Source organism: Nerophis lumbriciformis, linkage group LG03 (assembly GCF_033978685.3).
Source record: "Nerophis lumbriciformis linkage group LG03, RoL_Nlum_v2.1, whole genome shotgun sequence".
In the NCBI taxonomy this organism is placed as follows: domain Eukaryota; kingdom Metazoa; phylum Chordata; class Actinopteri; order Syngnathiformes; family Syngnathidae; genus Nerophis; species Nerophis lumbriciformis.
Genome location: NC_084550.2, coordinates 14,483,157 through 14,496,222, shown reverse-complemented (window position 1 = coordinate 14,496,222; position 13,066 = coordinate 14,483,157). Strand labels below are relative to the sequence as shown.

Sequence of the window (13,066 nt, the reverse complement as noted above, 5' to 3'; positions counted from 1 at the left end):
CCATTTTTACGCATGATTTCCAATGTTGCAAAAATGTGTAGCTTTAAAAAAAAAATACAACATTTCTGTCGACAAAGATTTTCATCAGCCTTTGATAGTAGCCTAACCTAGACACTTACATCATGTGTTGCCTTCATTATAACACTTATATAAGACTTTACATTTTTGGTCCAATATGGCTCTTTCAACATTTTGGGTTGCCGACCCCTGAGGTAATGGTTATGTGCAGTAAAACTTTTCATGAACTCAAGTTACTCACTTTAATGTGTCTTCCTAAATGTGTGTTCCATGTCTTCAATGAAGACAGCAGTTATGATTTTGGTATGTAGAGTAAACAACTAAAAACTAATGTTTGGGGCATTGTTTTCTATAAATGCGTACATTTGTCTAAATATGGCCAAAGACTCATATTATTGTGGGTTTCCTGGATTTGTCATCTTCATCACTAATAGAAAAATCTAATCTGCAGTAGAGAATTCCTCCGCCATTTTAAAGTATGTTTGATTTTTTGAGTCGACAGCTTGAAGCGTCCCTCTGTCTCGGAGGGTGCGTTTGAGTGAGTGTGTGTCTGTTATGATTTTGCTTACTAGTTTCAATGACCCGCCTTATCTTGCCTCTGATTGGCCAGTCTGTAATATTTCGTCCTAACCTTAGCCAATTGTGACTAATCATACAAACATCAACCAATTATCATGAATGTTCTCCGTATATATGGATGTTCTTAATTATCCAGTTCTTGTCAATTTTCCATGTTTTTTTGGCCTGGATTTGTAGTCATTTTCCTCTCTTTGTAGTTTGAAGCTTTTATGTAAACTACCCTAGCTGCATGGCTCTAAAAGTAGCTAAGCGCCAGGAAAATCTCCTCATTAAAAAAGAAGCTAAGCTACCGCCAAGCAACTGGGAAATGTAGTTAAGCTACGTAGCTTAGCTACATGTAGCTTGTTACTGCCCATCACTAGTTACACTATGGATACGAATACTTTGATGAAAATTGTGGGGGGAGATGTTGTCAGCGCTGCCTGCAGAAGCAAAGGTCACCGCCTCTGTCCATGGTGCTGAGGACAGAGCACCATCAGACGGCAGTGCTGACGGCGAGACACAGCTGGCAGGTGATTAGATTTCACAGGTGGTGACTTTGTTCAAAACAATTGATCATTAAAACCTTGTTAAAACCTGCACGCTTGGCTCTTGTGCCGTGTCTACAGTGGAGCTGCTAGAAAGCGACTTCCACAAAAATAAATTGAGAAATTTTGTCATAATGAGAAAATACAATAAATGAATTAATTCCTTAAATAAAAATGTTCAATTTGTAGAAACATACCCAAAATAACTCTTAAATTCTATGGCGTTATATTTGTGTCTTAATGTTGAAGTTGCAAAGGCAGATTTTAAGGACAGAAAAATTTGTTTTTGTGTTTGCGTGTACTAAAACACGTGCAAACATAATCTACTAATTGTGTGTACAGTGGATTACGTCTGTTGAGTAAGCAGAATAAATCGTGCAATCCATTTTGTGTCTCTGTCTCGATTGATATACAAAATATCCGATAAAATATTCCGTTTTACGAGCAACATTTAGCCCGTGTCAGAAGCACGTGCATACTGACAGTTCCACACACGACTGTGAGAACAGATTGACAGAGAATTGTCTGTCTTATGTGTCAACATATTTGAACTGACAGAAGCAAAACAAATATTAGAATATAGTCTATTCAGCAATTTCCTTTTATAATGTTATTGCTGCTAAATGACTTAAGGAGCTGATTAAAACAAATTCAACTGATGCATTTTGGTGTCTGCTGTCTTTAAAAAATGTATATATATATATATATATATATATATATATATATATATATATATATATATATATATATATATATATATATATATATATATATATATATATATTTCTATAACATATCTCCTGGATGAAAATACATATTTCATTATGCAGAAGGTAGCAGGAGACAGCGTGCAGGTACAAGGTTTTTAATACAAACAAAGACCAAAAACACTAAGGCACATGTGCAACCAAACACTAATGCATTTGGGAATGCACAAAAAAAATCTAGGACAGAGCGGAAACAAACTTAATTTGTAGCCTCAAACAAGGGAACGGTGTTCAACAGCCTCCATATGTACAACAGCCTCCATATATACAACAATCTCCCGACAAAGACCACAGCACCAGCTGGACTTCAATAGCTAAGACTAAGACTAAGACTAAACTCAAAACAGGTGCGCTGGGAGACAAAATAAAGCTGCTGCATGACCCTCAAAAAGGAAGTGGAACTACAAAATAAGTGCGCAGGACAGGAACTCAACATTAAACCAGGAAAATTACTAACAAACTAAAAATAAGGCACAGTCTGGTGTAACTGAGTCTTCTCCTTAAACTACCATCCCATTTGGGTGGGACCCAATTATCCTTGGACAGGGGTCGGCGACCCAAAATGTTGAAAGAGCCATATTGGACGAAAAGTACAAAAAAATAAACCTGTCGGGAGCCACGAAAAAATCAAAAGCCTTATATAAGTGTTAAAATGAAGGCAACATGATGTAAGTGTCTATATTAGCTATATTAGCCTACTATCAAAATGACTATGTGTCGCAAGATAACGCAAATCTTTGAATTTTAATAACTCCCGGAAAAGACTTGCTTAGAATGACCAAAGGTATAGATGTGTGGCTGTCTTCTTCTAATGGATTTATTGTGAAATCTTTGTAAGCTGGGTAACATTTGCTATGGTCTGAAATAACATGGCGCACCAACAACTATCAGAAATTCAGCCAATATTACACACAGATAATGCAAATATGAATTAAGTACACAGAGAACTTAAGTAAAGGAAACTAAATGAGCTCAAATATACCTACAAACAAGGCACAATGATGCAATATGTACATACAGCTAGCCTAAATAGCATGTTAGCATCGATTAGCTTGCAGTCCTGCACTGACCAAATATGCCTGATTAGCACTCCACACAAGTCAATAACATCAACAAAGCCCACCTTTGTGCATTCACGCACAGCATACAACGTTTGGTGGACAAAATGAGACCAAGAAGGAGTTGGCATAAAAACACATCTCTCTGTGGCAGCGTCCGAGAAAGTTGTACATGTAAACAAACTGTTGCGTCACAGTCCACACAACTATGGTGAGTTCAAGGACCGCCAAAGCTAGTAGGACAAAACAGCGCTCGCCAAGTACTGTCATCAGTGAAGCATGTTTAATATGAAACAGTGGGATTTTTAACAATTACAAAGTTTGTTTGTCCTCCGACAGAAACCATATTAAAACAAACATATATTTTTCCCCAATCTTTTGCCATTTCCATAAATAAAAAAAATAAAAAAGAAGCTCCAGGGAGCCAGAAGGGCGGCGCTAAAGAGCCGACCCCCGTCCTACACTGCAAAAAGTCAGTGTTCAAAAACAAGAAAAAAAACCACAAAAAGTAGGGGTATTTTATTTGAACTAAGCAAAATTATCTGCCAATAGAACAAGAAAATGTGGCTTGTCAAGACTTTCCAAAACAAGTAAAATTAGCTAACTTCAATGAACCCAAAAATACCTTAAAATATGTATATTCTCCCTAATAACAAGTGCACCTTTCTCGGTAGAAAAAAAAAGGACCTTTTTGCTCAATATGTTGAAAAATATTCTTAAATTAAGTAAATGCTAGTGCCATTATCTTGACATAATGATATGCGCTCGGCATTACATTTCTTGAAACCAGCAAACTTATACTAATAACTAATGTATTTTTCTTAATGGAAAGGCAACCGCTTGTTACTCTCGGGGTTTCCTAGCCGCTCAGGCAAATCATATGGTCTAAAATGCATTTTTCCATCGATAACGTGACATCATCGCGCCAAGTGTGTGCTCTTTCAGTCAATTAGTGCACATATATACAGCCCGGCCCCCGGCCAACATTTTTTCAATTGTAATTTTGAGGAATTTATCTGAATGTGCATGAACTATTTCTGTTCAAAATTGTTTGAAATGTCAAATGTTAAATGTTTAAATATTAACTGTCAGTTTACTATACTGTGCCAACTGTACTACTGTATGAGTACGTATTTTCTATTGTTTCATTGAAAATAAAACAGCAAAGTTCATTTGGCTGTCATCTGTTTTAATTATCAAACACAATTGTGTCAAAATCATGATTTTTTTTTTTTATGCTTGAAATAAGAAATTATTACTTTAAAGAAGTAGTTTTATACTTGTGAGTGTTGATGACACAGCTTTGCAACAGTTGATATTCTAGTTTCAAGCATGTTTTACTCAATATAGGTCATAAAATCTCAGCAACAAGCTGTAATATCTTACTGAGATCATTTGGGACCAAAACCCTTAAAACAAGTAAAACACTCTAACATAAAATCTGCTTAGGGAGAAGAATGATATTATTAGACAGAAAATAAGCAAATATCACCCTTATTTGAGATATTTAATCTTACTTAGATTTCAGTTTTTGCAGTGTAGGAGCTTAGTTGTCGGGTAGCTCGAAGGGTCACCCAAGACAGGTCCTAAGGTAGAAACCAGACAAAGGGACTGATTTACTAAGATCCCAATACCTTTTCACTTAACAGCGTTTGCAATCTATAAAATAGTGTGTACTATTAGTGATCGACTGAGACTGCTTGTGCAATTGAAAAGAGGCGCAGACCGCCTTATTTAAATGAGGATTTTGTGTGTTGGAGACATTCTCATTTGCTGCACATTCATGTTCTCATGCTCCGACCTGTAGCGTTTTGCTACGTTTTCAAACAAGCAGGAGACATCTACCACTTTTTTATGGGTATTTTAGAAGCAGTCGTGCAGCGCATCTACATTGTTTTCCCCCCGTTGAAAGTGAATGGTAGAGAGGCTGCACTACTAAGTTCAAGACATAAAAAATGCATACTTCAAGAAGTTTTTATCATATATGATATAGATAAGTAATATATATTCAATGTGAACAAATGAATGGCATGAACAAAATATTAAATGACATCAAAATGCATCAATTTAGTTTGTTTTAATTAGCCCTTTAAGTCATCTGGCATTAATGAAATTATAAAAGGATGTTGCTGAACCAGTGAAGTTGGGACGTTCGAACGTGGAAACTTTGTTATTTTTTGCAAATATTAGCTCATTTGGAATTTGATGCCTGCAACATGTTTTAAAAAAGCTGGCACAAGTGGCAAAAAAGACTGAGAAAGTTGAGGATTGCTCGTCAAACACTTATTTGGAACATCTCACAGGTGAATTGGGAACAGGTCAGTGCCATAATTGGGTATAAAAGCAGGTTGCATGAAATGCTCACTCATTCACAAAAAGAATGGGTCATCACTTTGTGAGCAAATGCGTGAGCAAATTTCTCAACGGGCTATTGCAAGGAATTTAGGGATTTCACCATCTATGGTCCGTAATATCATCAACCGTTTCAGAGAATCTGGAGAAATCACTACAAAGAAGCGGCAAGGCTGCATCAAAAACCGAAAATCAGTGTGTAAAGGACTCCACCACATTAGCTCAGGAACATTTCAGAAAACCACTGTCAGTAACTACAGTGTGTCGCTACGTCTGTAAGTGCAAGTTAAAACTCTACTATGCAAGGCCAAAGCCATTTATCAACAACACCCAGAAATGCCGCCAGCTTCGCTGGGCCCGAGTTCATCTAAGATGGACTGATACAAAGTGGAAAAGTGTTCTGTGGTCTGACGAGTCCACATTTCAAATTGTTTTTGGAAACTGTGGACGTCGTGTCCTCTGGACCAAAGAGGAAAAGAACCATCCGGATTGTTATAAGCGCAAAGTTCAAAAGCCAGCATCTGTGATGGTATGGGGGTGTATTAGTGCCCAAGACATGGGTAACTTACACATCTGTGAAGGCACCATTAATGCTGAAAGGTACATAGAGGTTTTGGAGCAACATATGTGGCCCTCCAAGCAACGCTATCATGGACGCCCCTGCTTATTTCAGCAAGACAATACCAAGCCACGTGTTAAAACAGTGTGACTTCATAGTAAAAGAATGCGGGTACTAGACTGGCACACTTAATGCAACAATGTTACCTGGAGTGTGTTTCGCCCATAGCAACAGCAATGCGACAGATCCCATGCGTGGTCTCCATGTCGCCCTCCTGAACAGCCGTCTTTAGTTGATCCTGGAGACCCATCACCAGAGGCACCAGGCTTACGAGAGCGTTGCTGTACCTGCAAACACACACACACCATACCTCAACACTAAACTCATGGTAAGTCGCAGTGGTTATGTGCAAAGTTACCTCTGACAATCAGGTTGTGAGACGGAATTAACAATCGTCTCAACAGCAGTATCGAACAGTTCAGGGTTTGACAAAGTCGTGAAACAGTCCTGGACCAGTTCTTGACTCTCTCCGAGCGGGATGTCAAGTCCCACCCAGCTGGAAAGGCAGCGGAGCACCTTCTGTTTCACCTGTGTCGACGAGTCCTGGCTTTGGAGGAGCTGGCGCAAGAGGGGACACACTGTCGTCCACTCCCCAGCCAAGGCTTCCCTTAGCTGGGCACGTCGAGTCTGAGTCAGCCGGCTGCTCTGGAACTCCTCTGGAAGAACAACCAGAAGCTCCAGCAGGGCCAGACAGTGCACATGAGGGTCCTGGGTAGCCTCTGCACCTTCAGGACTCTGAGGCTGGAAGGCTTGTACCATGTCTGCGACTGGCTGGGACCAGACATGGGGGATTAAGTTCAGGGCCATTGAGGACAGAGCCACACACAGCCTTGTCAGGACCATTTTGGGTCCGGAGGAGAAGTGCAAGATGTGGGAAAGAAGCTGCACCCGGAGGTGTTCATGCTGGTCTGCAGGCAGATCGCTCCAGTGAGAGGAGATCTTGGTGTGCACGGTGCAGGCGCCAAAGAACTGGACCTCTGGGAGCTGTGAACCCACATTAGCAAACCTGGTGAATGTGCAGCACACATCCGTGATGTTTTAAGAAGATGAAAAGACCTTGTCAGCGCCTAGCAGGGCCCAGCAGAAGTGCCACGCCTGTGCAGACCCCTGAGCTTGGGTCAGCCACTTCTGGGCCGCATTCTTACGCTCCATGTCTGGGTGGAAATATAACTGGCAGAGAGCCTACAGGGGCACAAGAAGGCATCACTCACTCTTATTTTGGGTAATTATAAGTCAGGGGTGTCCAAACTTTTTGACTTGGGGGCCGCATTGGGCTAAAAACAATGTAAAAGCTAAAAACTGCATGTAAAGAAATATATATCTATATCTATATGTACATATATATGTATATTATAGGGCTGTAAATCTTTGGGCACCACCCGATTTGATTCTTGGTGGTAACGAAGTATCCCACACTTCTCTTTTCTAAAGTGAATTTGTACAGCAAAAATGGACATTACATCAACAATGAAATTTGCCTGAGTAACTGCAGAGGACATATTAAAAAATAAAAATATTAATAATTTAAAAAAAATCTATTTTTTATTTTCTTTGATTAAGTATCGCTACAAATACGAATCGCGATACACTCAAAAGTAATTTATATATATATATATATATATATATATATATATATATATATATATATATATATATATATATATATATATATATATATATATATATATATATATATACAAACCCCGTTTCCATATGAGTTGGGAAATTGTGTTAGATGTAAATTTAAACGAAGGCCATTCCAACACCTTAATTCTAGCATGATTTAGCCATTCCTTTACCACTTTTGACGTGTGTTTGGGGTCATTGTCCTGTTGGAACACCCAACTGCGCCCAAGACCCAACCTCCGGGCTGATGATTTTAGGTATATGTATGTAAACTTTTGACCATGACTGTATGTGAAAGTTCGACTCCTACCATGTTTACTTACTAAAATGCGCGAAACATGGATAAGTGTATAAATAAGGTTTCACATTTTTCCCAAAATTAATTGTAGTGGATTTAAATAGGTGTAATTTTGAATTATGAATGGTGCTTGGACATTTTTTATAATATCCACAAAGTTCAGTGAGCAGGTTGTGTTATGTGTGACCGTGTGTGTTGATTTAAATAAATATTTTTTGAGGATTATTTGCGCCATGAGTGGGAAAGGTTGTATGGTTTGGGTCATGTAAGTAAAATGCAGTGCACACTTCAAAGTACAAAACCAGTGAAGTTGGCACGTTGTGTAAATCGTAAATAAAAACAGAATACAATGATTTGAAAATCCTTTTCAACCTATATTCAATTGAATAGACTGCAAAGACAATATATTTAATGTCCGAAATGAGAAACTTAATTTTTTTTTGCAAATAATCATTAACTTAGAATTTAATGGCAGCAACACATTGCAAAAAAGTTGGCACAGGGGCATTTTTACCACTGTGTTACATGACCTTTCCTTTTAACAACACTCAGTAAACGTTTGGGAACGAGGAGACCAACATTTGAAGCTTTTCAGGTGGAATTATTTCCCATTCTTGCTTGATGTACAGCGCAAGTTGTTCAACAGTCCGGGGTCTCCGTTGTGGTATTTTAGGCTTCATAATGCGCCACACATTTTCAATGGGAGACAGGTCTGGACTACAGGCAGGCCAGTCTAGTACCCGCACTCTTTTACTACGAAGCCACGCTGTTGTGGCTTGGCATTGTCTTGCTGAAATAAGCAGGGGCGTCTATGAAAAAGACGTTGCTTGAATGGCAACATATGTTGCTCCAAAACCTGTATGTACCTTTCAGCATTAATGGTGCTTTCACAGATGTGTAAGTTACCCATGCCTTGGGCACTAATACACCCCCGTACCTCACAGATGCTGGGTTTGCGCCTATAACAGTCCGGATAGGTCTTTTTATCTTTGGTCTGGAGGACACGACGTCCAGAGTTTCCAAAAACAATTTGAAATGTGGACACGTCAGACCACAGAACACTTTTCCACTTTGCATCAGTCCATCTTAGATGAGCTCGGGCCCAGCGAAGCCGGCGGAGTTTCTGGGTGTTGTTGATAAATGGCTTTGGCTTTGCATAGTAGCGTTTTAACTTGCACTTCCAGATGTAGCGACAAACTGTAGTAACTGACAGTGGTTTTCTGAAGTGTTCCTGAGCCCATGTGGTGATATCATTTACACATTGATGTCAATTTTTGATGCCGTACCGCCTGAGCGATCGAAGGTCACAGGCATTGCCGCTTATGTGCAGGGATTTCTCCAGATTCTCTGAACATTTCGAAGATATTAAGGACCGTAGATGGTGAAATCGATAAATTCCTTGCAATAGCTCGTTGAGAAATGTTGTTCTTAAATTGTTCGATAATTTGCTCACAAAGTGGTGACCCTCGCCCCAATCCTTGTTTGTGAATGACTGAGCTGCTTTTATACCCAATCATGGCACCCACCTGTTCCCAACTAGCCTGGGATGTTCCAAGCAAGTGTTTGATGAGCATTCCTCAACTTTCTCAGTCTTTTTTGCCACTTGTGCCAGTTTTTTCGAAACATGTTGCAGGCATCAAATTCATGTTATCATTTATGCTGACCGACCACCTGATTGAAGAGTGCAAACTATGTTGTCTTAGTAACAAATCCAGAGCACAGTGTGGGAGCTATTATTAGGACAGCATATGCTTATAGCTATCATGTTACAAATATGTCTGCTGAGTCTTATCTCGGTGCTCTGAGTCTCCTTGAACGCCTTTTGTTTGACAATCAAAAGTTAGTATGTACAGCAGCGTGCAAAATTTGTTGTCATTATTCGTCATAGTTGTATCGCGTAGAGTAAAATGTAAGGTAGGAAAAAACCTCTTAAACTTAACAAAAGAAAACTCAATTTCCTGCACCTGTGCTACTATTACAGTTACAACAGCTGCTGTGAACAAAAATTGTAATATACATAATTTTTTTGAATCATAAACATGGTATTTGTAACTAAAGTTTGCAGCTTCACACTATCATGGATTTATACTTTTTTTTTAAACATATTCTTTGTATTTTTCGGCCCAAATGAAGCATTTTGATGCATAAAAATGGAAATATGGACTACAAAACAGCAATACTACAGTATATGAAGGCCATGGCTCCTAAATTCAGTCAGCATATAATAATGAGAATAATAATTTAATAATATATTTTACAATAATAATAATAATTTAAAAACTAAAAGACAAAAAAATAAAAATAATAATCAAAATAATACAAGCAAATGCAATTTAAAAATGCATACAGAAAGGATTATTAAAATAATGTGATTCATTACTAAATGTAATTTTGTTTTCATTAATTTAATATTAGGTCTACGATATTGGCTTTAACGAGTGTAAAAGTGACTATTTGGGTGTTATTTCATCTCTACAGGGCTGACATAACGTTAAACATATCACATGGAGAAGCGAACCACTATATATGAGGTACCAGGGTCGTGTCAGTATCGGATCGATGCGAGCATGATGAAATCAACTTTTTTTTAGTTCTCTTCTATGTTTTTTTTTTATAAATATCTGTGTTTTTCGTTGTGTTGTTAAAAAATATTGTATGTCTCTACATACTTTGATAATCTATTGTTTGAAGGCAAAAAGGTCAAACGATCATAGATTGTGGTTTGACGTTCGAATTTACACTATTGGCTTTTTAATAAAAATACATTGTTGAGTCATTTTGTCAATATTGTCCAATTGTTGGAGTCCTCAAAAAATACATCCCATTCCAATCGCGATTCTTATTTATTCCGATTCTAAATCGGTTTCAAATTTTTGAGAATCAATTTTTTTTTTTAAGTATTTGTTTAATTATTTATATCGGTTATAAATATAAAAAATGTCAATTGATTAAGTAAGTAAGTACAGTTTTATTTGTATCACACTTCTCACAGAGAAAGCCCACAAAATGCGTCACATGTTTAAAATATAAATAGTACAATTAAAACAAACATAAAACATGATGCAACAACAGAAACATTGCAAAATCCCCCAAAAATAAATGATATTAAAGATAATAAATAAAACACTGAAATAAATGAAAAATGAACACAAAATAAAATATATATTGAAATTATACATAATATATAATCTATTTAGGGACGGCGTGGGTCCCTGGTTCAATCCCCACCTAGTACCAACCTCGTCATGTCCGTTGTGTCCTGAGCAAGACACTTCACCCTTGCTCCTGATGGCTGCTGGTTAGCGCCTTGCATGGCAGCTCCCTCCATCAGTGTGTGAATGTGTGTGTGAATGGGTAAATGTGGAAGTAGTGTCAAAGCGCTTTGAGTACCTTGAAGGTAGAAAAGCGCTATACAAGTACAACCCATTTATCATTTATCATTATCATTTATTTAGATTCTGAGACTTTAATACATATATATATATATATATATATATATATATATATATATATATATATATATATATATATATATATATATATATATATATATATATATATATATATATAAGCATTATTTATTGCATTATTTATTTATTTCGATTCTGAATCTAAAATTACATTTTATTTTAATTATATTTTTATAAATTATGAATGGTGCTGAAATATTTTTCAGTGAGCAGGTCGTGTTATGTGTCAACATGTGTGTTGCTTTTTTTTTGATTTATATATATTTTTTTCAGTTTATTTGCCCCATGACTGGGAAAGGTTGGATTGGGTCGTATAAGTACGTTCAGTGATTATGCACGCTTCAAAGTTAAATTTTTCTTTGACCTACTTTACTCATGTTTTCCACGAGATGGCGGCAGATTTGCGGCCCGACCCCAAGAGGGACAAGCGGTACAAAATGGATGGATGGATGGATATATATGTATATATATATACATCTACATATATGTATATACATTTATAGTCAAGGTTTCTGTGGTTTATCTGGTATACAGTGCTCAATACCGGGGTAGAGCGGAGTATACGTTAGGTCAGGAAAAAACACAGAGGCTAGTTCATCCCTACAAGCCTGTTTCCCAGGTTTCTCTGCTCTTCAGGGGATTTTATTATTATAAAATCCCCTGTATTTACCCCGGTATTGAGCACTATACAACGGATAAACCACAGAAACCTTGACTATATATATATATATATATATATATATATATATATATATATATATATATATATATATATATATATATATATATATATATATGAATTACATCAATAAAAAATCATATTATTATACTATATAATTTCAGTACAAATAGTTTTAAGAATTAAAACAAATTAAAAATAGTTTTTTAAACCCACTTTTGCTTTTGCAAACCGTTTTGAAACTGTTTTATTACAATTTTTACACCAAAAAATATATTGCGAGAACTAGTTTGAACTTATGTTCAATAGGGAATCAATTCTGAATCGAATCATCATCCCATGGGAATCGAACTCAATCGTGAGTAAGGTCGACAACCCAATAAATCAATATAACCTACAGTTGTTAAATATAACCTGGAATATTTGTCCTGCTTTTCATTCTGATTGTAATAATCACATCTCAGGCAAAAAAAATTAAAGGTAAGTTTAACAAAGTCATTCAATGATCTTTAAAATGTGTCAGTATCGGATCGATACCAGAATGTTGTATTGTATCGCCCTCCTCTATGGCCCAGTCCTTTATATGTGTATTTATTTGTCCTACTGTAATCGTGCACATAATTTCACAGAATTCTAAGCAAACTTACTGCCTCCACGTTCTCCACAGTTAACTCCTGCATGTCTCCGGCTGCACCCTCCACCTGGTGCACCGTGAAGTTCTCCCCCTGTTGCCTCTGCACAGCCATCAGGAATCCAAACTGACAGAGGGAGGGAGAAAAAAAGTAGTCAAAACAAGCGCACGCCTTCCTGTAAAGTTAACACACTGACCTCGTATGAGCAGGAAACAGCATTATTTAGTGAGCATGTTCTTCATAGTGTCCGCTGGAGAGTGGGTTAACCAAAACAACCCCCCCCCCCCAGTGAAGCATGTGTGTGGAGCCCTACAACAGGCGCGCCTGTGACGCACTGACATCTGATTGGCTGCAGCAACAGCCGGTGCAAAGACAACCAAAGCCCTGCAAAAAGATACATGCAAGTGTTAGTGGATAAAATGAGGGGCTAAAATGTTTTTA

The 13,066-nt window shown here is 37.4% G+C and overlaps 1 protein-coding gene across 2 annotated transcripts in view; it reads right to left on the bottom strand.

Moving 5' to 3' along the window:
• LOC133579641 (importin-13-like) overlaps window positions 1-13,006 on the bottom strand; it is a 55,151-nt gene extending 42,145 nt beyond the window's left edge. The window contains exons 1-5 of one of the 2 annotated variants that reach the window (XM_061934086.1): window positions 12,822-13,006; window positions 12,641-12,751; window positions 6,977-7,102; window positions 6,279-6,904; window positions 6,067-6,207 (exon numbers count right to left, since the gene is read on the bottom strand). In XM_061934086.1, the coding sequence (XP_061790070.1) occupies window positions 6,067-6,207; window positions 6,279-6,904; window positions 6,977-7,102; window positions 12,641-12,739 (992 nt within the window). In that variant the 5' untranslated portion in view covers window positions 12,740-12,751; window positions 12,822-13,006. The remainder of the gene's footprint in view (window positions 1-6,066; window positions 6,208-6,278; window positions 6,905-6,976; window positions 7,103-12,640; window positions 12,752-12,821) is intronic. The other variant, XM_061934087.1, reaches the window with a different exon arrangement.
• Between the last annotated feature and the right edge of the window lie 60 nt (window positions 13,007-13,066).